Source organism: Macaca nemestrina, chromosome 1 (assembly GCF_043159975.1).
Source record: "Macaca nemestrina isolate mMacNem1 chromosome 1, mMacNem.hap1, whole genome shotgun sequence".
Classification (NCBI taxonomy): domain Eukaryota; kingdom Metazoa; phylum Chordata; class Mammalia; order Primates; family Cercopithecidae; genus Macaca; species Macaca nemestrina.
The window spans coordinates 59,788,894-59,814,708 of NC_092125.1; the positions used below are offsets into that span (position 1 = coordinate 59,788,894).

General features: G+C 48.7%; 1 protein-coding gene and 1 non-coding gene across 6 annotated transcripts in view; both read left to right on the plus strand.

Annotated features, from left to right (window-relative positions):
- Positions 1–25,815, plus strand: part of LOC105484717 (neuron navigator 1) — a 191,637-nt gene that overhangs the window by 91,154 nt on the left and 74,668 nt on the right. For 4 of the 5 annotated variants that reach the window (XM_071077903.1, XM_071077906.1, XM_071077911.1 and 1 more), the window contains exon 5: positions 464–829. In XM_071077903.1, coding sequence (XP_070934004.1) covers positions 464–829 — 366 coding nt within the window. Of the gene's footprint in view, positions 1–463; positions 830–21,235; positions 21,430–25,815 lie in introns of those variants that run through there. The other variant, XM_011746581.2, reaches the window with a different exon arrangement.
- LOC112427253 (U6 spliceosomal RNA) lies at positions 14,743–14,849 on the plus strand. The gene has a single exon (XR_003018761.2). It is a non-coding gene; the product is annotated as a U6 spliceosomal RNA (small nuclear RNA).

The window sequence follows — 25,815 nt, forward strand, 5'->3', positions numbered from 1 at the left end:
TCTCCCACTTGCCCCTAGATCTGTTGCCCCCTTCCATATACCAGGCACTGTGTTCCATCTGTACATATGTGATCCTTACAACTCTGTAAGGTACTCTTATGCCGTTATCCTCATTGTACAGATGGGGAAACTGAAGCTTCAGTTAATTACTTTCCTTGAGCTCACTTACTAACAAATAGCAAAAAAGAATTCAAACCCAGGTCATATTATACAATCTAGGCTCTTAACAGTATACAGGATTGCTTCCCTAGCCACTTAAGATCATTTCCTTTGTCAAACAGATAACTTATTACAAAGGTAACACACAATCAGAGGCCTCATGGAGGAGGTGGAGCTTGGGCAGGTGGGGAGGAGGTGAGAGGGCCTGTAGGTGGAGGGGAGGCATTGCTGGGGTGCATGTGAGGGGACAGAGCACACAGCGGCCGTGCCAAGGACTAAGTAGTGCCTTCTGCTCTCTGCCCAGCTCCCTGGAGACGACCTGCTATGACAGCGATGACGCCAACCCACGCAGCGTGTCCAGCCTCTCCAACCGCTCGTCCCCTCTCTCATGGCGCTACGGCCAGTCCAGTCCGCGGCTGCAGGCTGGTGACGCACCTTCTGTGGGTGGGAGCTGCCGCTCCGAGGGGACGCCCGCCTGGTACATGCACGGGGAGCGGGCCCACTACTCCCACACCATGCCCATGCGCAGCCCCAGCAAGCTCAGCCACATCTCCCGCCTGGAGCTGGTCGAGTCCCTGGACTCAGATGAGGTGGACCTCAAGTCCGGCTACATGAGCGACAGTGACCTCATGGGCAAGACCATGACGGAAGACGACGACATCACTACCGGGTAAGCGCAGGGCCTTCTTGGATGGCGCGGGGAGGATGGTGGAAAGACCACTGGGATGGGATGCCTTAAAAGTGGAGTGGAACCCAAAACAGGGGTTTTGGTTTGCTGTGCTGCGACGAAAGCACACAAAAGTGTGGTGTGTACACTTTGTTATTGCCTCTGAAATTCGATGTGGTTTATTCTAGACTTGGGTGTGGTGTGGGCAGGGCCTACATCCGAGGAGCTGATTGGTCAATGAAGGCGCCTCCCTCTCATTGGTCTCTGTGGCTGTCATTCTGTCATCCTCCTCCCTGGCTCTTTGCCCTCAAGAAACTGGCTCAAAGAGCCTTGGAAAAGCGTTTTATTCCCAGCTCTTATGCGAACTCTGTGTAGACCCTGGACAACTATATCTGCTTTCCCATTTGCAAAAAAAAAAAAAAAAAAAAAAAAAAAGTATATTAACATCATATCTATCTACCTAAGAAGAGAAAATGAGAGCATGTAGGTGAAATCGCTAGTCAAACAGAGAGTAGCAGCAGTAGCTCCACTTCCTTTGCCAGGAGTTCCTAACTCCTCAGTTCCGTATCCGACCCCTGTGGTCCTCAGTCTCTGCTCCTTGGGTTTCTTCCTCTGCAAACCTTCTACCAATCATGCAACTTCCTAATCCCTACCCAGCATGTCAAACCCTTCTTTCCTGCCCTTTGCCCTGCAGGGACCCTCATCTTCTTTCTTTTTCTGCCTTAATTGACAGAGTTGTGCCTGTGCCTTCCAACCTTGGAAGAGTTGGCCAGGACCTCAAGCCCCTAGCACTTCATTCTTGCTGTCCTCTCCTAGTCTGGGAGGATAGAAGAGAGGATAGGAAGAATGAAGTGCTGGGGGCTTAGGGGGATCCTGGCCCACTCTTCCAAGCCTGGAGACCGGAGAGAGGCAGTGGTTCTGGAAGCTTCTCTGGAGTACCTCTCAGCTGACTGCCTTCCACTCTCCCTTCTTGGTTTGCTGGTACCCTCCTCCGCCAAGGGGCCATACAAGTAGCAGCAGTACCTCTTCTCTTCCTTCTCAGGGACTTAATATCTTACTGCCAGGGCCTGCCTCTCCCCAATAAAAATCTCAGACTTCAAGGGAGTGGAAAGTAGCCTCTCCTCGGAAAAGACAAGAGCCAAGCTCCAGGCCATCCACTGTTCCCCACCCCCATCTCCACCCTTGCGGAGAAACTTGGAGGGATCTGGTTAGGGCCTGTCCAGCTGATGAGGCTGCTCTGGAGCAAAACAACTGACGCATGAATGGAGTTGTTTACTGCCTGCTAAATCCCAGGGGCCAGCCCAACCTCACGCTCATGCTCAGATCCACCAGCCTGGAGCTGAGACCAGAGAAAAGCCATGCAGTGCACAGGTCCTGAGCTCCTTCTGTGGTCAGAGGCCTGTGCTGGACAGGAAGGAGAGCCAAAGTGTGTGAGGAGCTGCTCCACACAGCCTCTGCCCTAGGAAGCTGCCAGGCACTGCCTGAGGAAGTGTCAGGTTGCTACCCTCCTCTGAGAATCCCGGGAAGGTGCAGAGGGTGGCACAAGCCCTGTGGGGCTGAGTCTTTAGAAAGTCTCCCATGTGTTAGAAGGACCATAGCCCCAGACCCTAGGGAGCTTCCAGACAGGTGAAGTGACAGGACCCCTGCCCAGCACAGCTCCCAGACTGATGGAGGTGACGGGACCCCTGCCCAGTACAGCTCCCAAACTGATGGAAACGAAACCCCTCTGAGAGCCCTTCACCCCACCAACCCACCTGATGGCCATGGCAGAAAATACCCCAAGTGTTGGAAGGTACAGGACTCCTGCTTGGAGACATCCCAGTCTGAGGAAGGTGGCAGGACTTCCGGCTCTTAACTAGCTGTATGAGCTTGAGCAAACTAGTTAACCTCCCCAGGCATTCTTTCATTTGTCTATCTGTCAAATGCAGATAATAGTAGAACTTATTTCAGGGCTATGATGAGGATTCAATGGGTTAATATATGTAAAGTACTTAGAATAATTCCTGGCTTATTGTAAATGCTCACTAAATGATAGCTATTATTTTTGCTGCTATTATTATTTTTGTTATTAGAGTGCCAGACTGATGGAGAGACACGATTCTTACCATCAGCTTTGTGTCGTCTGACCAGAGTCCTACTCACTCAGAATCAGCAGTGAAGACAGATCTAGTAGCAACTGGTCAGTCCCAGGGCATAGATAATAGGGTGTGGGGGCATGGAATGCAGGGGGAAAGGGTAGGAAAGACCCTCTTTATCCCCCCTCTAACATCCTTGTTTTATCCTCTTTCCTCTGGACAGTATGTGTGCTCCCGAATCCATTTTTTTAAAATTAGAGTTCACCGAGACTAGCATGGATAAGAACTTGCCTTCCCTGCACAGCCCCCAGCTATAGGCCCAGGGAAGCCTGGAGTTTGCATGGGGAACGCAGAATCAATTGTCATGACAATATCCATAAAGCAGACCTCACTGTATGCTGTGATGCTAGTTTACAAGATCATTTCACATGCATTTTTTATGGTCAACCTTCAGTTAGCAGTAACCCTTAACACGAGTTTGTTAACTTCCCTGCCAGGACTGTAAACATGGCCATCTGAGAAGTCAGAGTTGAAGGGAATCAACTTATAATCCCAGTAATTTAATGTAAACAGTCACTCCTCAATTATATGTTTTCATGGTTAAGTGGTGTTGTCGTTTTAATTAGTAACAAGGCAACCTGGATTCCAGCGACTCTTTAAGTGAACATGCAAACCTGAGCTGTCCTTGCTCAGCCTCCTGTTGGTCTTCTCATCCCCACTGTGGTTTCCATCTAGATGTTATAATTTAGAAAATGTCCTATTTCTTAAAAAACTGTTTCTCTAGTCATAAAAGGGATAGGACTATTCCCTGTAGGGATAGTTTCAGCGCTTCCCTCCTCAGCCATGCTGCGACACCCCTTCCCACCCGTCAGGCCTGCTGCAATTTACTTTTCTATCTCCCAAGAGCTCCCAGCACTGGGCCAGCAGAATAACTGATCTCTCCCCACTGGGTGACATAATCGGCTTCAAGCTATCCGAGCGAGCCATAAAAGATGACAGTAATTCTGGCGCTTTCTCCACACTCTGTTTATCTGTGGGGGGATCATCCATTTAAGGGTTCTTCCCAAGCCCCTGTTCAGTCTCAAGTCAGCTCTCCCTACTCCCTCCAGTGACCAGGCCCCTTTCAGGGTCATTAGTCAGCAAATCAAAGAAGGCAAATTCTTCCAACTGAAGTCAGCAAACTAGAAGGAAGAAAGTGACTCTGATGCTGCTGCCAGAATAATCATACATGTTTTTTAAAAAAGGATTTATTTATTAAAATCATGGTAATATACATATAACATAAAATTTGCCATTTTATGTTAACTATTTTAAAGTATACAGTTCAGTGGCATGCAGTACATTCACACTGCTGTGTAACCATCATCACGTCCATCTCCAGAACTCTGTCTTCTCCCCAAAGAGAAACTCTGTACCCATTAAACAGTAGCTTCCCTTTCCTCCTCCCTTCAGCTCCTGGCAGCCACCATTCTACTTTTTCTCTCTATGAATTTGACTACTCCAGGTAACCCATATAAGTGGAATCGTGCAGTCTTTGTTGTTGTTGTTGTTGTTTAATGACCGGCTTATTCACTTAGCATAATGTCATCAGGGAGCATTTATGTTGTAGCATTAGAATTTCATTCTTTTTTCAGGTTGAACTCTATTCTATTGTATGTATACACCACATTTTGTTCACCCATTCATCTGTTCATGGGTTGTTACCACCTTTCGGCTATTGTGAAGAATGTTGCTCTGAACATTGGTGTCCAAATATTATTCAAGTCCCTGCTTTCAGTTCTTTTTGGGTATATACCTGGAAATGGAATTGCTGGATCATATGGTAATTCTATGTGTTTGGTTTCTTCGTTCGTTTGTTTTTTGTTTTTTTTTTGAGGAACCACCATACCATTTTCCACAATGGCTGCACCATTTGACATTTCTACCAGCAATGAATGAGGGTTCTAATTTCTCCACATTCTCCCCAACATTTACTATTTTCTGTTTTGTTTGTTTTTTATAATAGCCATCCTGGCCAGGCGCGGTGACTCACACCTGTAATCCCAGCATTTTGGGAGGCTGAGGCAGGCAGATCACTTGAGGCCAGGAGTTGGAGACCAGCCCGGCCAACATGGTGAAACTCCATCTCTACCAAAACTACAAAAACTAGCTGGCGTGGTGTTGTGTGCCTGTAATACCAGCTATTCGGGAGGCTGAGGCAGGAGAGTTGCCTTAATCCAGGAGGCGGATGTTGCAGTGAGTCAAGATCACACCACTGCACTCCAGCCTGGGTGACACTCTGACTCAAAAAAAAAAAAAGAAAAAACCCATCCTGATGGAGGTGAAGTGGTTATCTCATTGTGATTTTGATTTCTCTAGTGATTAGTAATATGGAACATCTTTATGTACTTGTTAGCTATTTGTATATCTTCTTCAGAGAGATATCTATTCAAGTCATTTGCCCATTTTTAAATTGTATTGTTTATTTTCTTTTTGAGTGTTAAGAGTTCTTTATATATGCTAGATATGAACCTTGTATCAGATATATGATTTGGAGATTTTTTTTTCATCCTGTGGGTTGGGTTTCCTTTTCATTCTGTAGAAGTATCTTTTGATGCACAAAAGCTTTTTATTTTGATGAAATTCAGTTTATCTATTTTTTCCTGTGTTGGCTGTGCTTTGGGTGTCATATCTAAGAAATCATTGCAAAATCTAATGCCACGCAGCTTTTCCCCTATGTTTTCTTCTAAGAGTTTTATAGCTGATGGGGTTTCCTTAGAAATACAAATTCTAAACCTCAGACTTACCAATGCAGAACCTCTGCTACCCAGAAAGCCACATTTTTCTAAAGCTTCTCAGTAATTTTAGACTAGCCCATCTTCCTATCTAGTACAATAATCTTATCTACAGTATCCTTGACAGACAGTCTTTCATCCTTGGCTTGCATAGGCACAGTGATGGGAAGCTTATTCCATATCATATAGAATTAAGTTATAAGAAAGTCTCTAAATATTCAGCTGAAATCTGCTTCACTGTAACATCTACCTATTGATTCAAATTCTGTCATCTGGGAAAAATAGAATAAGGGTGTAAGTCTTCATCCAAGTATTTCAACATGTTCTTAATATAGCTCAAATATTCTCTAGACCAAAAAGAAAAAGAAAATGTCGCTAGCTTTTTTCAGTACTTTCTTAAATGACCCAGTTTTTCAAACCGTTCATTGTCCTGATCACCCTCCTCTGGAAGCTCTCAAGACGTCAATGATCCTCTTAAAATTTGGCACCTAGACTGATCACCCGCTTGACACTAGAAGTAGTCTTGCCAGGGTAATATCCAAATCATGACACTGCAGACAACTTCGAGTTGGCTGCTGACTGTCCTAGATGACAGCTCGGGCCATTTTTACCACTTGGAAATACAAAAGGAATTTGTTTTTCTAAAAATAGGAAGGTCTGGAATTTAATCTAAATAAGAAGATAACTTTCACAGCCATCTGTCCTTCCATCCCTGGCATCCATTGGTGTGGGAGGGGAATAGAGGATGGGTACCCATACAGAGGTGGATGCAGGCACTGAGTATGGGAGCAACACGTGCCTGGTGGGAGGAGGTCAGAGGGCCCTCCATCTGCTCCTTACCTTAACGTGGGTTTCCCTCTCAATGTGTCCATTTTTGTGTATGTGAATGGGTGAGCTGTGTCTGAGCTGGGTGGCAGTAATGGATGGGGACTTGCAGACCAACGCAGCAACACTACTGCCAAGTCCCACAACTCCAGAGGGTGCCCTTCACGTTACATAGAGGTGTGAGGTCCACAGCCCCGGCAGGACTGCTGTCCTGCAACCTGTGCCAAGGGCCACAGGGCATTAAACAGAGTCAGCAGGCTCCATCTTGAGTGAGCGGTAAGCGTGTGTCCGAACAGAAGGATTCCTTGGCGACTTCTGCCACACCCTGGCTCCCTCATCAGGTTGCTTCCTGCCCTCCGCGTGTGGCTGGATGTTCCAGTCTTCTTTTCTCTTCAGCACCCCTTCCTCCACTCCCCAGCCTGTCCTCTTGAACTGTGCTTGGGGGCTCAGAACAGATGGGATTCGTTTCCTCCTTGGCTCTGAAGTGTCCTGACGTTGAAAAATGTCAAATAAAATAAACTGTAGGCCCCTGCCTTCTCCCAGGCTGGCTCTGTGCTCCCAGAATCAGCGAGCTCAAGCCTTAAAGAGACACTTCCAGCCTTACCGTCAGCGTCCCAGCCTCTGCAGCTACCCTCCTGAGAAGGAGCTGCATTCACTGCCCTCCCACGGGGCTCACGTCTGACTCTCAGACCCCAAGATACCCAGCCCAGCCACCCTCATTGATAAGAATTCTCTTGCAATGAGCACTGGGTTTATGCGGTTTGTACAAAGAGAAGAGACCCCTTTTGAATTTGAATGGACGAGGAGGCGAGTTGTCCCACTTCTTATTTCTTCTTCTGCCTTTGCCTTGTCTGTTTCCTGATAGGTCTTTAGGAATCCCGCCTAGCAGGACAGCTGGGCCAGGCCTAGTTTTTGCTCATGGAACCCAAGGATAGAAGCAGAGAACAGTAGGGGGCCATCCTCGGGAGGACCCAACATTCAAGTTCAGGAAGGAAACTCAGTTTTTCTCCTGAAAGGACTTCAAATCTAAAAGGGAGGTAGGCAGCCTGGGCAACAAAATGAGACCCCGGGCATGGCAGCACGTGCCTATGGATAGTCTCAACTACTTGGGAGGCTGAGACAAGAGGATCACTTGAGCCCAGGAGTTGAGGGCTACAGTGAGCTTTGATTGTGCCACTGCACCCCAGTCCAGGTGACAGAGCAAGACTCTGTCTCTCAAAAAAAATATAATAATAAGTGGGCTAGGCTCAGCGGTTTATATCTGTAATCCCAGCACTATGGGTGAGAGGATCGCTTGAGACTAGCCTGGGCAACATAGCAAGACACTGTCTCTACAAAAAAAAATTAAAACTTAGCTAGGCATGGTGGCGCATGCCTATGGTCCCTCCCAGCTACTCAGGAGGTTGAGGAGGGAGGATCCCTTGAGCCCAGGAGTTGAGGCTGCAGTGAGCTATGATCACACCACTGCACACCAGCCTGGGCAACAAAGACCCTGTCTCTAGAAAGTTAAATTTTAAAAATTAACATAAAATAGAAAGGTGGGATACTTACTGGGTCCATAGTAAAGGAAGCAGTATGTAGTTGAAGTAGACGATGGCTGTTGCTTCATTGAAGATAATATCTAACAATTAGAATGCTGACTCCAGATTCATACACACAGCCTTGGCTGATGTTTCTCTGTGGTGTAGGGGAAGAAGCACTGGGCTAATTCTGAGATCTGGAGTTCAATCCTAAGCACACCTCTAACTTGCTGTGGCACTGAGCAAGTCACCTGTCCTCTCTGATCTTAGTTTGTTCATTTGTAAAAAAGGTAATCACTTTTGCCTTAAGAGGATCAAATGGAAAAGAATAGTAAGAGTGCTTTAAAAAGTATAAAGAGCTGTCAGTTTGAAATCTATTATTCTGGTTGGGCGCAGTGGCTCATGCCTGTAATCCCAGTACTTTGGGAGGCCGAGGTGGGTGGATCACCTGAGGTCAGGAGTTTGAGACCAGCTTGACCAACAAAAACATGATGCAACCCCATCTCTACTAAAAATACAAAATTAGCTAGCATGGTGGCATGCACCTGTCATCCCAGCTACTTGGGAGGCTGAAGCAGGAGAATCGCTTGAACCCAGGAGGCAGAGGTTGCAGAGAGCCAAGATCACGCTATTGCACTCCAGCCTGAGCAACAAGAGCAAAACTCCATCTCAAAAAATAAAATAAAATAAAACAGAAATCTATTATTCTGATCTCAACATAGTGGTCTGTTCATTTAGCTGATGGCTTCAGTCTTAATTAGGGGTTGCTAGAGTATCAAAATAAGGTTTCTTAAACTTGGAAGATGAGGACGTTAAATTTGGGCTTTGACTTACATTTCAAGGAATGCTTCGCAACACAGTCTTGATAGTCTTTTAATCCTGTAGCGTGCAGTTAAATAAACAGACTTTTGAGAACAGGCTTATCAACACAGGCATACCACAGATGGGCAGAGCCATAGCATGGTTTAGAGTGAAGACTCACAGCTAGGCTGCCTGTGTTTGTATCCTCTTTTCCTTCCTAGCTCTGTGAGTTTGGATGAGTTTTTCACCTCCCTCTGCTTGTTTCCTCAGCTGAAAACTGTGGAGAGAAGTGGTGCCTACTCTGTAAGATTGATGTGAGGATTAAATTAGTTACTGCTCTTACATTAGATATCATAAATGCTTAACAAATGCTGGCTCTCCATCAGCCATTTGATGATAGACATTAGCAAGCTGCTGGACCTAAGTTGTCACAGACACATTCTAGATGGTAATACATTCTTTGACAAAGAATGTATTAACCTTCATGCTTGAAAATGGTCTTTCTGATCCTCACAGGAAGAATGACATAATAAGTTGTTTGCCAAGAAAGATGGATTTGTCCTGACCCATTTTTACCTGTTCACACAATGTTCTCGTGCAGCAAATGGTGCCCATCTGTGGTTTGGGGTCTGGGCTGAGAACAGCATGTGCTTGTTGTGCAAATAGCTAAACTCACTGCACACAGAATCACACAAGTAGCCATGACCTCTTTCCCATCATGACTTGGCTAATTGGGCTGTCAGTCCCTCACTCAAACATGTTTCTTGCATATGAACAATGTCTTGGGCCGGGTCCCCAGAAGCTGACCTTGAGACAAGGATTTGGGTGTGAGTGGTTTATTTGGCAGGTGCCCGGAAAGTGCTGATAGGAGTGGGAAAGTGAGTCAGGGAAGAGAAGGAAGTCACTACAGGCTATGTTCATGTGCAGGTTACTGCTGTGGGCAACTGGGGCTTACGGATTTCTAGGAGATGACATCGAATACACCTCAGTGTTGCCCCACCAGAAGGTCAAGGAAGCATGGGTATTTATATGTCAGCTCCCATTCATTATTGACTGAGAGCAAGCAGCTCCTAGAGGGCATTGGGTCTGTGTTTCAAGCCTGTTGCACATAGGCTGAGAGGAATCCCTGAGTCTGAGTCACAGGTACCTGCAGTTGTGCTCAGACAGCACATACGGGAAAAGTGGCTGCAGAGGAGCATAGGTGGGACACAAACACCACCAGTTATAAAGAGGAAAGATGGCAAGGAAAGACGAGAGGAAGGTGTGGAGTTAGATTCCTGGGTCAGATGTGAACTGGCTCTCAAAACACTCCTTTTTTTTTTTTTTTTGAGACAGGATCTCACTCTGTTGCACAGGCTAGAGTTCAGTGGTGTAATCACGGCTCATGGCAGCCTCTACCTCCTAGGCTCACATGATCCTCCCACCTCAGCCTCCTGAGTAGCTGGGACTACAGGCACACATCACCACACCTGGCTAATATTTACAATTTTCTTTAGAAATCCAGGCATAGTGGCTCATGCCCATAATCCCAGCACTTTGGGAGGCTGAGGCAGGTGGATCACCTGAAGTCAGGAGACCAGCCTGGCCAACACGATGAAACCCCGTCTGTACTAAAAATACAAAAAATTAGCCTGGTGTGGTGGCAGGCGCCTGTAATCCCAGCTCCTTGGGAGGCTGAGGTAGGAGAATCGCTTGTACCCAGAATGTGGAGGTTGCAGTGAGCCAAGATCACGCCATTGCACTCCAGCCTGGGCAAGAAGAGCAAAACTCCATCTCAAACAAACAAAGAAACAAAAAACTGTAGAGACAGGGTCTCACTATGTTGCCCAGGCTGGTCTCAAACTTCTGGGCTCAAGCAATCCCCAATCCTCCCTGGACCTCCCAAAGTGCTAAGATTGCAGGGGTAAGCCACTGTGCCCAGCCTCCTTAATTCTTAAAATAGTGGGCAGCACCCCTCAGTCTACGCAGCATTAATCTGGATAACAGTGTCTGTTCAAACCCAACAGGGTTAGTGAAAAGTTGGAGTAAGCCAGGTACTCCAGAGGGGCTGCTGGATATATTCTGGTTGCCATGGCAACTAATGCTAGCTCAGGAGTGGTCCTCCCTCTAGTGTGTCCTAGTAACCTACAATTGAGTTGCTGGAGTTTTCACCTAGTGTGATGACATGCAATTTGGTTGACAGTCAGGATGTGTAAGGGTTGAGGAAGCTGTTGAGATGATCTTGGCTTTTCCCCCACCAGCTCTGCCCACCTGTCTACCTGTCCACTGTCTCCCCTCTTTAATTGTCAACCTTCTCCTTATGTTCTGTGGTAAGCCAGCTGAGCTTGTGTGGTACCTGAAAATTCCATGTAGTCTGATATTACAGAAAGAACACAAGTTTGGAAGTATGACAGGCCTGGTGTTCAGATCCCAGCTCTGAGTCTCTGGGAAAGCTGTTTATCTATTTTAAGCGAGAATATGAATATGACAATAGGATTGTTTTTAGCATGTAGTGAAATATAATGTATGTAATACACTTGGTGGCCGGGCACAGTGGCTCACGCCTGTAATCCCAACACTTTGGGAGGCCAAGGCAGATCCCTTGAGGTCAGGAGTTCGAGACCAGCCTGGCCAACATGGTGAAACCCCGTCTCTACTAAAAACACAAAAATTAGCTGAGCATGGTGGTGGGCTCCTGTAGTCCCAGCTACTCGGGAGGCTGAGGCACGAGAATTGCTTGAACCTGGGAGGTGGATGTTGCAGTGAGCTGAGATCAGACTCCATCTGAAAAAATAACACTTGGCATGCAGCAGGTGTCAGTAAATGTTACATCCATCCCTTCCCTTGGTTGCTCCTAGAAAACCGAAGCTACAAAGGCCATCATCTATGGCCAGCTATTCCACCTGGGTGGTGATGTCCAGTTGCCCACCCATCTTTGCCAAATCCCCTCCCTCCAGGGAGCCTTTCCTGATTCATCCCACTGGACTCTGGGTTGTCCTGGCACTTGTGTGCATAATGCGTACTGCAGTAATTTGCACTTTTATGATTCTAGCATGCATGGTTTGCACACACTAATATGGCATTATTTTATTTAATGTGAATTAGATATTCTCCCCCCATCCCCCACCCAATTTACAAGTGAAGAAATTGGAACTTGGATTAACTGGCTTGGGAGGATCACATAACTCAAACTGGCCCCACCAGAACAGAACCCAGGCCTCTTCCCCCGGCATTCTGCGCATGTTCCAGTACACCTGCTGCCTCACCATGTGCTCCTTGAAGCCTTTCCCTCTGCGTGCAGCCCTGGTGTCCCTGAAGCCTGTGAGCATGTCAGGGGCAGGGATCACAGGCCTTCCACTGGAGTAGGAGCTTCCCAAGGACAGAGACTCTGTCTTCTCTCCCTCTGTGTCCCCTCAACACCTAGCAGTGTAGGTTCTCAGGCCATGCTGTCGACTGACCAATGAATCACTGTTAGAGACCCCCTCCTGGAATGCCCTTACATGACCTCTCCATCTTCCAGGATAGAGTCTTGCTTTGGGGAGCCACAAAGTACCCACAGTCAGGAACTCTGGTCCAAGGGCAGAAGGAGCAACCCAAGCCTCTGTGAATACAAGTCCTTGTTTGCCTCTAGCTCAAAGGCTGAGCTGTCCCAGGATGTTCACGAGGGGCCAGCTCTGGCCTCTGGGCTATCAGATGTCTCTGGCCAGGCAGTAAAAGGCCATTCACTGCAGCTGAAGAAAAGCCAGCAGGCCAGGCAGAGGGAACTACCTACTGAAGTATAAAGGTTTAGGAGTCCAAAGATGCTGAAGGACTGAATGGTTGTTATCTATATATCGGTGTGACAATGGAACAAGCACAGGAAGAGGCATAAAAGTATAGATTTGCAAAGCAGGCCAGAGGAAAGAGTCAGACTCATAGAGACCGAAAGCACATAGCTACACTGGAGGCAGATCAACACTCACTGAATATGCAGGGCAGGATCACGGAGAGACAAGGTAGGAGAGGCTGACACGGGGGCATGTGCAGTAGAAAAACAGAGTCAGCGGGTTCGTGATGTGCACGCCAAGCAGTGGAAATGAGAGACAGACAGATACTGTGTGAGACCCATCCGAACATGTGTGTGAGAGGTGGCTGGATACAAAGAGGCTGTGTGTGCACAAGATCAACTGTTTGAGGACACAGGCCCGCCGATGTGCAGGGGGTGTGTGGCAACCAGACAGGCACAGAGAGTGTCTGAGAAGTGGAAGGGCCCATCCAGAGCAAGATGAGTGACCTTGTGCTCAGCCTGGCGGGGGTGGGGTGTGACCCAGAGCAGGGCGAGTGTATTCTCACCAGCCTACACCCCTTCTCCTTTGGCCAGCTCCTACTTAAAGGGGTCTGTGTCATGCCTTTTCTCTTTCTTGTTGAGACTTCTCCAGCTTGGGAGACAGGAATAAATCTCTGACCTAGACCCTGCCCTCTTTGACTGCTCACCCTCTTCCAGCCCCTCTCCTCAGCCTCAATCTCTCATTCTTCCCCTACTTTGATGTCTGGCTTCTGTCTTGGCCCCTGTGGGTTTGATGACAAAGGGCAGTTCAGGAATGACACTATCTACACATACATGGCCATATGGACAATTTCAGGTGGTGGGACTTCCAGCAGTTGGGGTTCCCAGGACTGCTGACATTCTGTTGAGTGTTATTAGAAGATCAGGGACAGAGCTTATCATCTGGCTGTCACTGCCCCTTTCCAAGCCACAATGAGCCTCCACAGAGGGGCCCTGGGGGATAGCCAGCTGCCCTGTGCCCATTCTGGAGTGAACTTTCCTCTGATGTTCCCTGTTTTTTGGATTTAGCCAGGAAAAGGAGCTCCCTGTGTGAGGTTCCAACTAAAAGATACCACCCTTCGCCAGCTCTGATCAGATACTCCTGAAGTTTGGAAGGCAACAGCTATGCAATATCTCTCTCTCTGTCTTTTTTTTTTCTGAGACAAGCATCACTCTGTCATCCAGGCTGGAGTGCAGTGGCACAATCATGGTTCACTGCAGCCTTGACTTCTTGGGCCCAAGCAATCCTCCCACTTCAGCCTCCCAAGTAGCTGGGACTACAAGCAAGTGCCACTGTGCTACTTTTAATCCGTGCTAAGTGTAAAATGTAGTACAGGCTAATTCTTAAATTTTAAAATACCCACTAATTTTTGTTTTTTGTTTTGTTTTGTTTTGTTTTTGTAGAGGCAGGGTTTTACCATACTGCCCAGCCTGGTCTCAAACTCCTGGGCTCAAGCTATCCACCCACTTTGGCCTCCCCAACTGCTGGAATTACAGGCATGAGCCACCACTGCTGGCTTATACAATCTCTTTTATCTCCACAGGTCCTTGTGGTTAGTTTCCTGCTCTTGGGAGGCACAGTAGCAAAGTAGATGGAACATTCAAGCCCAACTGGCCTGGATATAATTTTCGGTTTGCTACTCACTACCTATGTGCATTACTTAGCCTCTTTGTGCTTCGGTGTTATTATCTGAAAGAAATGCCCACCTTGTGATATTTGCTTATACATTCGATAAACACTTGTAGACCACATAATATATACCAGACACTGCAGATGTGGTAGGAGAAAAAATAGGCATTATTCTTAAACTCGTGTATGAAAAGAAATGGCCGGGTGCGGTGGGTCACACCTGTAATCCCAGCACTTTGGGAGGCTGAGGCGGGTGGATCACCTGAGGTCAGGAGTTCAAAACCAGCCTGGCCAACATGGCAAAACCCTTTCTCTACTAAAAATACAAAAATTAGCCGGGCATGGTGGCATGTGCCCGTAATCCCAGCTACTCAGGAGGCTGAGGCATGAGTATCACTTAAACCCAGGAGGCAGAGGTTGCAGTGAGCCGATATCACACCACTGTTCTCCAGCCTGGGCAACAGAGCGAGACTCTGTCTCAAAAAACAAAACAAAAAAGAAATGGCAGTGCTCGCTTTGGCAGCACATATACTAAAATTGGAATAATGCAGAGAAGATTAGCATGTCCCCTGTGCAAGGATGACACCCAAATTTGTGAAAACTTCTGTATTTAAAAAAAAATTATTAAATTAAAGAAAGAGAGAAAAAGAAATGGCAAACAAGCCAACAAATAAACATGCAATAAATTAGGTGGTGCTGTGTGTCATAAGGACAAATAAAGCAGGGTAAGGGGCAGAGAGTGATAGGGTAGTGGGTATTTGAGAGTGGGTAGTCAGGGAAGGCTTCTTTGATAAACTATGCAGATAACTGGGGAGAGAGCTGTCCAGGCAGACAGAAGAGTCTGTGCAAAGGCCCAGAGGCAGGAATCAGCATAAGTTCAAGGAACTGCAATGTGGCTGAAGGAGCGTTAGCAAGGGGGCAAGTGGCCAGAATGAGGTCCCAGGTAGCCAGAAGCCATGTGTGCCATGCTGAGAACTTTAGCTTTTCTTCCAAGAGCGAGGAAGCCACTGGAGGATTTCAGGGCGAGGGATGATGTGATCCAACATGTTTTGCAAAGGGTCTGTCTGGCTACTCTGAGGAGAGCAGACCACAGGGACACCAGGGGAACCAGGAAGCGTGGAAAGCAGACTGCTGCAGTTAGCTAGGTGAGAGCAGATGGTGGCTCACACCAGGGATAGAAGTGGAGGTGGCGAGATGGTTTTGAGGATTAAAGAAGATAACATTGGCCAGGTGTGATGGCTCACACCTGTCATCCTAGCCCTTTGGGAGGCTTAGGCGGGAGGATTGCTTGAGCCCAGGAGTTTGAGACCAACCTGGGCAACACAGCGAGACCCTTTCTCTGCAAAAAGTTTTAAAGCTAGCTGGTTGTGTTGGCTTGCACCTGTGGTCCCAGCAACTCTGGAGGCTGAGGTGGGAGGATCGCTTGAGCCATTGGAGATTGAGGCTGGAGTGAGCCGTGTTCATGCCACTGCACTCCAGCCTGGGTGACAGAGCAAGACCCTGTCTCAAAAAAAAAAAGAAGAAGAAGAGGAAGAAGAAGAGAGGAGGAGGAGGAAGAAGAGGAAGAAGAAGAAGGAGAAGAAGAAGAGGAAGAAGAAGAAGAGGAGAAGGAAGAGGAAGAAGAAGAAGATCATTTACAGTACTTTCTCAATACATTGTATGAGGTGTCATTTCTGTTTCACAGATATATGGGATCCAAATTAGCAATGGATCCCATTGCTATGGGATCCCATTTGGCAATGGAGTGCAGTGGAATGGGTGCTTAAGCTGATCTGAAATGATTGCTCCTGGCCTCTTGAGGTGGAGGGTTTGTATACATGCATACACACACACACTCACACACACCCTGGCATCTGCCCAGTGACCCCGGGTGAGGGTCCGTCAGGCCCTTACTGGAGAGGCAGCCCCTCTCCCCTACCCCTTCCTATGGTCCTCTGTCTCATGTTCTCAGAAGCACACAAAGCCACTGATGTGTTGGGATACTGGAAGCAGGATAATCAGCTAGGACTACTGAGACGGTAGCTCACTATACAAGATGTGGAGGGTCTACCCTCTCTCCTGCCCCTCCCAACTGTGGGGGTGGTGAGAAAGTCAGGTCTCCTTGAAGTTTATATAAATATTTGTTGAACAGTAACACAGCTGGGACCAGGACCCCTTCCTCCAGCTGGCTGACTTGCTACCCCAGAGAAATCTCAGCTGAGATTAGGGCTGAGCTTTGGAACACTCCACTGTGCATCTGTTGACTCCCAGTGACCCCAGTTCAAATTCTCCCATCTACCTTCCAAACCTGTCCATATGAGCCCCACACTAGCCCCAGGGAGGGAGTGGCAAGAAGTGGTGCCACTGACTAGTGAAAAGAAGCCTGCCCCAGGAATCAAGACACCTGAGTTGTGTGGAGGGGTCTTGAGCTAGTCACTTGCCCTGTCTGGGCCTAATTTTCTCCTCTGTGAAAATGAGGGGTTTGAACTAGATGCTCTCTAAAGTCCTTTTTGGCTCGAACGTTCTGGATTTTCTGACCACATGAACTGGGTCTGATCCAGGGTACCTGGCATTTCCTGTAGGAAGGGCCTGGAGATTGAGGAGGAAAGACAGCAGTCATGCTGGTCCAGGAAAGGAGAGAAGCTCCCCACCCTCATGCATGAGGAACTCTGGAAGACACAGGCATTGCTAATGGTAAAGAAATCCATTGCCTGGACCTGGACCCAAGTCATTGTGGCTTCTAAACCTGTGGCCAAACTAGGCCACTCTATTATTAATCTTTCTTGCTGTTAATGTTTTAAAGCAAGTATAATAATACCTGCTTAGGTTGTCTGAGAATAGAATAAACTCATAGACGTGAATATGCTTTGAAAACTTCTGCTACACAGAGACTGGAAATTATTTTCCTAGACAGCTGTCAAGGTCATGACAGATGATTCCCTCAGGATTCAGTTGGGTCAATGGGGCATCTGAGAGTAGGTTTTTGAAAGCTGGGATTAAGGATGTGGCCAGGTAATTCCCCATTGATCCTGCCACAGTATGGAAAGGGTTAATTCACTGAAGTCCCTCTCCCAATTCCTTTCTCTTTCCTTTCCCTGCCCCCCACTCTGATTTAATTCTTTCTCTTTTTAATCACTCTGCTATAAAATGCCCATTGTCCTGCCTCTGCTATTATGCTATCAACCAGGCCTGGCTAGGATGCAGAGGAGTCACAGGCCCAGCTGTCACCCACAGGCCCAGGGGGACGTTCTCTGACTGGCCAAAACTTGTGCAAGGACGGGCTTTTCCATCTAAGGAATGAAATAGCCTCATGATTGATGGGAACAAGAAGACATGAGGGCAGGTCAGTGGACAGAGTTATGGATACCTACCTTGGGACCCTAATCCCCTCAAGGGTCTCATTTCTGGGGCTCACCAGGAAATCGGTATGTGATCAGGCTCCAGACAGGTGACCCTGGAACCCAGAAACCCTCAGGCAAGTGACACTGGAATTCAGAGCACACCAAACTGCCTCTCAAGTCTTTCCCTTTTCTTCTTACCCCATTCTAAACAACCACATCAGCCTCTGAGATTATTTTCCAGGAGACAAGGAGAGCCTCCCATAAACTATCTTTCGATGTCTCTGTTGGAAATGAAACTTTAGCCAAAAGAACCTTGGGCCTCAGCCAAGGTGACTCCAGAGATCCTTCTAGGTGGGGAAGGTGTGGGAAGGAAGAGGGAATTACGCCCTCCCAGGAATCTGGCTGAGGGACCTCATGCATATTAGTCTGCGTTCTGCCCTCTGCTTTGGACATTTCCTGGACTTTCTATGCCTCAGTTTCCCCCTTGTAAAGAGCTGCTGTGAGAGTGCTGGCATGGGAGACAAATGAGATCATGGCTCCTAAGGGCTCTTTGAAGAGAAGCCCCACAGGAGCACAGAGGAAGCCTATGTGAGATAGATAGGCCTTTTTCCTCTCTCCCTCTTTGGCTGGGTTTTCTTTCTGGACAAGTGCCTGACTCCCAGCTCCCTTTCAGCAGGTGTCATCCCCCTCTACCATGTGTCCCTCAGCTGCCCCCAACTCCCTGCGCCCCAGGCTACAGTCATGCTCACAGTCACCCCTGCATTGCCCGTCCCCCATACCCCATCCCCACTGTAGTCAAGGCAACTGTGCCACCATATCCCTTCCACTCTGCCACACCCTCATGACAGGCAAGGAAGGTCAGGGCCCCTTCAAGCACGGGAGCTCCCCATTGACAGGGGAGGCTGTGTTTTCATATTTTCACAAAAAACTCCCAGACAGCATTTCTCTTCAGTGCTGCTGCCTATTACCCAAAGTGCCTTGACCTGTGGACTGAAAATAGCAAGTGCTAATTTGCATGTTATTTATTTAAGTAGCAATGCTTCTGGGATCCTGCTCTTTCCCCTGTAAAAGCCCACAATAACCTCCACCAAGCAGTAAGGTAGACACTACTGTGGGACTTACCCTCCTCATCAAGAAGGAAAGAGGAACCTATAGCAGGAACCTCGCCTTCTGTTGGGTTCTGGCATCTCAGGAATCAGTCCCAAGAAGGAGGTGGTGTACATTCTGGTGTACAGACCCTATACCCCAGAATGCTCAGTGGGGACTCAGCTGACAGCCTCTGCCCTGAGCTGAGCTACTGGCTGAGACTTATTCTCTTTATGATCTGCTCCTCCAGTCCCTGTGTGAGGTGAAACACAGTGGGAGGAGGGTGGGAGGGTGGGCAGGCCTCCAGGTATGAGGATGAGGGATCGAGCCACATGGTCTCTGGGGGGCTGCGAGGGAATGTTCAGGAACAGTTCAGCTCCATGCACAAGACCCCTGCCCCTCCAAGTAAACCCCTATGTCTACCCCTTCCAGGCCTCAGATCTCCCTCCTTCCAGGCCCTGCTGAGAAAACCACAAAGGAGGAAACCTTATGGAAAGCTTACAGCTAGATCTGGAGAAAAACATCCCCTGCTGATGACATTCCTTTGGCTGAGACAAAGTCATTTTATTCAGGATTCCATGTTGGCTGAGGCTAAAGAGAATCCCTTATGGCACGTCACTATAAGCTGTTCCCCAGATGACCCAGGCCAGCTCCAGCACAGCTGCATGGACAGAGCCTCCCTAGAGAACTCACTGTGCTCACCCTGTTTTGGGTGGTGGTGAGGATGGGAGGCTCAGGACATTATCAGAACAGGAGAGCCAGGATAGGGTTTGGTCAGGGACATCATCCTGGAATGAAATGGAAGAATATGTGAGAGGACCATCTGCCTTGCTCTGATTCCCCCTCAGAGCTGGTCTGCTTGGGAGCTGGTGCATCTTTTCTAAGTCTTACCACCTAAACCACTTAGACAGAGTAAAGGGAATAAAAGTCTGTCTATCCCCTATGCTAGGGGGAAGTCTGAGGAATTGGTGCTAGGATCACTGCAGCCCTTTACTCCCCTTTGATCAAGCATATTTGGAAAACTTGGCCACAATATGCAACCTCAGAAACAAAGACCCTTCCTCCAACTTAAACTGTTCCATTCTCCGGAAACGGAGATCCCTCTGCTGAGGTTTTCCGCCCTCTAAGAACTGTGGTTCATCACCCCAGAGCTGCAGCCCCAGGTCAGTGGCATTGGGTAGCTAGAGTAGTAGGGGCAGATGGGCTGTCCAGTTACCCAAAGTTCATTGACCTGTGGGCTGAAAATAGTAGGGGCAGCCTGCATTGCTGGGGGGCTTGGGAAAGGACTATTCCTAGGACTCAAAGCACCACCCAGACCTCTTTAAAGGCAGTGAGAGCGAGGAGGAGGAGTTCAGGAGTGCAAACCTCTCCCTTAACATCTGTAAAAACCGAGGCCTGGAAAGATAGGCCTAAGAAAACACATGTGACCTGGATCTGTATGTGTGGCTCAGTCACATCCAACGGCCCAAACACTAGAGACTACTGCTCTGTGGTCCCAAGTCATCTTAGTTCAGCACATTAGGGGGCTTTAAAAAATTGCTGCTGTTGTTTTTGTCGCTTAAAGAAACTGCAGGTATAATTTGTCCATCTCTAAAATGTAGGCTTCCCAGTTTGCCCAGTTCACATTGGGATTGGGACCCAACCATAGACACTTAACCCCTTCCAGGAGCCAAGAGTGAGAACTGGAGGAAGCAAGGGTGAGGGCAGCAGGCTAATTCCCCGACAGGGCTCCTTTCTGTGGAACCAAGAGAGTGAAGTTACCAGGAGGACCCTCAGTGGGGAGGAACCCAATGGGAGGGCCCTGCTACTGGATCCCACTGTTTTTTTCCTAAACAGTCAGCTGAAAATGGATCCTGGATAAAGGCACAGATCGTTGGGTGTTGTGAGCTGTTGTTTCTCTCCCACAGTCTTCCCCCAGCAAGCACACCTCACCTAATCTTTGGTCTCCTGAATGCTGGAGAGATGTTGGGCCCCACCCCCTGAGGTTGTTAGGACATCAGAAGGTCGCACCATCCTACTTGGCTCCCGGCTGACCGGGAGGGTCCTGAGCCAACCTCTGGCAATATGTACCCCATCGGACCTTCGTGTCCCACCACACCCCTTCACGGACCTTGTTTTAGGCAATGCACTGACCCATGCTCCGATTTTTAGAAATTTCTAAAAGCCTGGAAAGGAGCCAGGAGGAGGCTGAGAGAAAGCCCTCTATGGAGAAGGTTCTGCCCAGGCCTCCCCAACTCCTTACCCACCCGTGCCCCAGAGAGAAGTGACTCGCTGCTCACACCCCCTCCTGCCAGTGCAGCGCGAGTAAGAGAGCCCAAGGGACCGCAGCTGGCATCCCAGGGGTTAATTCCAGAGCAGCCCAGGTGGAGGTCGAGCCCCCAGCCCCGTCGGCACCTCCAGGCTTCCGAGGCCACCGGAACGGAGGAGGCTGCGGTGGCTCTTTGTCTACCTGCTCTGGGCGTTAAAGAGCCCGCTCGCAGCCTGCATCGCTGGGGCTCGGGACAGAAGTCAGCGGCGGGGAAATGGGGCTCTGTCACTTTAAGTACAGCTGGAGCCGTAAGTACGAGCCCGGGTGGTGGGGAGAAAAGGGAGCGGAGGGCAGGCGAGGGTTCGATTTCTGACCCTCCGCGTGGCCCACAGCTCATACCTTTTCGGGTGTCCCCGGGTGTCGGGCGAGAGCGGTCCTGGGGGGCACTGGGTGCCCACCCGGTGAATGGCCGCCTGAGCCGGGGAAGATGCTTCATCTGCCCCTGCCCAGATCCGGAAGGACAGTGAATTTCCCCCGCAGGTAAGCGCCCCCACACCCCCGGCCTCACCGCCAGACCGCAGAGCTGGGGTCGGGTTTGTGGCACCCCCCCGCCCAGCCACAGCCCCCTAGTTCCGCCGCAGCTGCAGTCTCGGGGCAGTGGGTGTGGGGTCCGCAAGAAGGAGGGTCTTGGCCGCGCTCGCTTTTCCGCCAGAGAGAGGAGTGCCTGCGCCGCCGGAGCCTCCGAGCTCCTGGACGTTTGGCTTTTGGGCATTTGGGGCTGGGAGTGAGTGTGTGGAAGGCTCTAGGGAGGGGAAAGGGAAGGAAAGGAGCTTAGGCGCCCAGGAGACCTGGACGGAGCTGAGACAATAGCGCAACTTGATTGAACTTCGATGGTTGCGGCTGTGGCGCCTGGGGGCCCGGGCTGTGAGGGTCTGGGGTCCTGGGGACCAGGCGGGTGGAAGGAGGAGGGGCTTGCAGCCCCAGGCCGGCCCTGCCAAGGTCACCCTAGTTCCGGAAGCTCCGGGGGTCGTCCTGGGGTTAAAGGAGGTGGTGGGAGGCGGAAGGATGAAACGGGAGGGACGGGACGTTGAATTTGTGACCGTACTGCCGGCTGAATTCCTCCGAGAGAGAGTGAAGCCTGGTACTCTACCCTGGGAACGGGTGAGCCGGGCAATTTGGGGAGACGCACAGTGAGGGACTGGTCTTGTAAGGTGAGGGCAAGGCACAGAGGCTCCTTCATAAAGGGGAAGTGAGTGTAACCACAGCTGGCCCTGGGACTCTCTGAGCTGACTTGGAAACTGCACTTCCAAGGGAGAATTAGGAAATTCCACGGGCCTGAGAAAGGGGGCTGGGGTTTCTGTTTTTTTTCAGGGGGGTGGGCAGGGGAGGCTTCCCACCTCACTATTCTCATTCCATATACACACTCCTTCCCCTCAGCCTCCCGCAGACCTGGGAAGTTGGAGGCTGGGCCCTATGCCTGGTGCTGTGGCCACTCCCACCTCAAACCTCACACAACCCAGACCTGCACCCTGTAACATGCGCCTGCTTCCTCATATTGCCTGGAAGGGAGCCCCAACTACCTTCCAGGGGCTCAGTTGCAACTGTGCACACAAAGGTCTAGGGGAAAAGCAAAGCACTGGGCAAGGCCTGAAAAGAGAGGCATCTTCTGCCTCCGTTCCTGCCCTGCAAAACCGTGGGCACCAGGAGCCCCTTGGAAGCCAGAGGCCCGCTGACCCCAAACTTTTTCCCCCTACCATAGCATGACAGAATGCAGCCCTGCAGCCCCTGGAATGTGACTTGGGTCCTTGGGGTCACTTTGCCAAAATGACTGGTAGGTATGGTGGTGTCATAAAAGGAACCAGTTTATGAACAGAGAATAGACCCATGTAGGGACTTCAGGTTTAGATCCTGGGCTGAGTCCTGGACAGCTCACAGGGTCCTGGAGAAGGAGAAGGGAAGGAACTATTCATAACCTCCTCTCTTTCCTCCACCTCTGCCACCCCAACTAGAGCCTACTTCAGATTCACATAGGGTGTGCCCAAGGAAAATTATAATTGCCACCCAAACAATATTTGCACTGCTTCTACTCTTAAATTCTTTGCTTCCCCAATGCCTAGAGGGTGTGCAAGTCCTCTAAGTGACCCCAATGCTCTTTCTCTGAGCCTATCATTCTTTCCTTCCTACTCAACAGCCTTTTCTAGGTTACCCCATTCTTTCTTTTGAATTGATATTCTCCCTGCCTCCTTCCTCTACCCAACTCCATCTCAGGGGAACCTGCCCTTATAAAGAGAGCTTAGTGCCCTATCCTGGGGCCATAGCTATTGAATACTCACCTACCTCCTTACCAGAAACAGACTTCTGGGCAGGTGTGCCAGGGCGGGTACCTGTCTGCCATAGCCCAGGTTGAGGGGCAGGTCATGTTACACCTACCCAGCCTGCTAGGGTGGAGCTGGGTTAGGCCTGTGGTTTCCTTTCCATCCAAGCCCAAGACTTTCAGGCCAATTGCTCTTGGTAGGCAAGGAGACAGGGGATGTTGTAAAGTGGAGGTTATTCCTCAAATTGCCACACTTCACATATAAAGTTTAACTAGCCTGGCTCCACTCCACAGAGGGAGAGCTTAGCCCAAGCCTTTGCTCTAGGGAGGGCTCAAAACTTTCCCTGTAAATGATGTTTCGCTGAGGCCAGCAGGGATCAAAGAGATGCTTACCCTCCAGGATCAGGTTTCCCTTAAACTCCAAAGGAGGCAGCACTGGGAAGATGTGAGGGTATCTGGGTGAATGACTTAATTGGCCCTCAGGTATCTCCATGACCAGCTTTTGATGAGTGAGCCGTGATCAGTCCATGGCCTCTTCATTGTTTCAGAGCAGATGTCTTTCTTGTCTGGATGCCTGGGATTCTTCCATCTATTGTGGAAGACTGTGCCCACAAGCACTGTTCTTGTGTATCTCAAACATTATGGTCTCTCCTGGAGACTCCCTCTCTTCCTGTCTCAGCAAACACTGTCCTTCAGTGTCTTCCAAGCAGGAAGTCCAGGCATCTATCCCATTCAGCACTCCTAGACTCCCTCCTGGAAAGAACCCTTAGCTAGAGCCTGGGGATCAGTGGGAACAAGACTTGTTCACTACAGTTGCCTGACTCAACCCACAGAGACTCCCTGGGGCAGAGGGCTTCGGCTTGGCACAAACTCAGCCTCTGTGAGAGGATAGAATGCCTAGGGACAGCCAAGCCAACGAGCTGCCTCTCGTTAGAGGGTTTTATGGGGCTAGGCATGCACACCACAGGCAAACCACACTTGCTGGATTAACCTCTTCCTGCAAAGCCCCTGCCCTGAGCTTGGGAGGAATGAGGGGGGGACTTAATGAGCAGAAGGCATCTTAATAGGGGGGACAGTCCGTGTCTAACATCTCAGCTAATCACCTTTTCTCATTTTAACATGAGGCTGTAAAACACAACCTGTACTAAGTGCTTTGTAACCATTTTTCCATTTAATCTTCACAATAACCATGTGAGGTATATATTATTATCATCCCATTTCACAGTTGAAGAAACTGAGGCACAGGGAGGTTAAGTAAACATACTAAAGATCACAGTAGTGGGATTTGTCCTCATACCTAGGTCTGTCTGACTCTAAAGCCAACCCCTAACTACTATGCTATAAGGAGACTATTCCTACCAATACCAATTGAGGTCCCAGGAATACTAAATGCTGAAGATGCAGAAGTTGAGAGTAATTGGCGGCCTCAGCAAAGGTTTGGAGTTGGCCCGGGGCTGTAGTTGGAATGAAGTGAAGATTATAATTGCCACCCAACCAGTGGGGAGTGGGAAGATTACTAAACTTGGAGTCAGCTGACCTGATTTAGAACTCACTCCACTACTAATTAGCTTTGTGACCTTACAGAGATTGCATAGCCTCTAGCCTCAGTTTTCCTCTCTAAAAAATGGGTATAGCTCCTGATTGATCTACCTTACTAGGATGAAATGACAATGAGAAAACATGAAGAGCACAATGCTTTAAACATGTGGGCTTTGATAAGTGAAATTATGACCACGTGAAGTCATTCCCAGAAGCAAGAGTCTCTCCCAAATTCTTTAGATTGTTTTTTTAGCATCTTTTCCTTCCGTCTTACTAGGACTCCAATGAGGATGCCTGTGAGTATAATACATGGAACAGTTCCCAGCTTAGAATATATCTCTAATTTTTGCTTAAATTCTTCGTTGCCCATCTTCAGGTTTCTATTCAGTCCAAATTCTATGCTAATGAGGATGGCATATTTATACATTCCTGGTTTGGATAGCAATTTACATAAAAATAGACCACTTTTTAAAACTTAAAAGATGATTTTTTAAAACGCAATTTTGTTCATTTAACCTTTCCTCCCTGACGACTTTGTGCCAGCCACTATGCTGGGTGCTGGAGAACCCTAAGAAACTGACCTCTACTTATTCATTCATTCATTCATTCATTCATTTATTCATTCATTCAACAAACTCTAGTGAGCACTTCCCAGATGCCAGGCAAAGTTCTGGGTACTGGGGATAGAATAGTGAGCAGTAAGGCAGACCATAGTCCCTGCATTTAGGACCTATGTTTTCTTGCAATGAAAACAGATCAATCAATGTTAGCAAATACTTTAAATATATTATTTCAACCCATGAGAAATGTGAGAGGGGATAATGCAGGAGGATGTAGTCTGGTGGAGGAGGCAGAAGGCAGCAAGTAACTGTGATACCAGGTCATACGTGCAGTAACTGAAAGCCAAGCAAGCAGGCGCCATACTTTGAGTGGCCCTGGAGAGCTTCCTAGAGGAGGTAGCATTTTCTTTAGCGCTTTGAAGAGAAACTAAGAGTTTTCCCGAGGGACAAGAGCTTGAGGAAAAATGGGGAAGTTTTTCCCAATTGAGAGGTTCTGTGTCATCTTCCAACTTC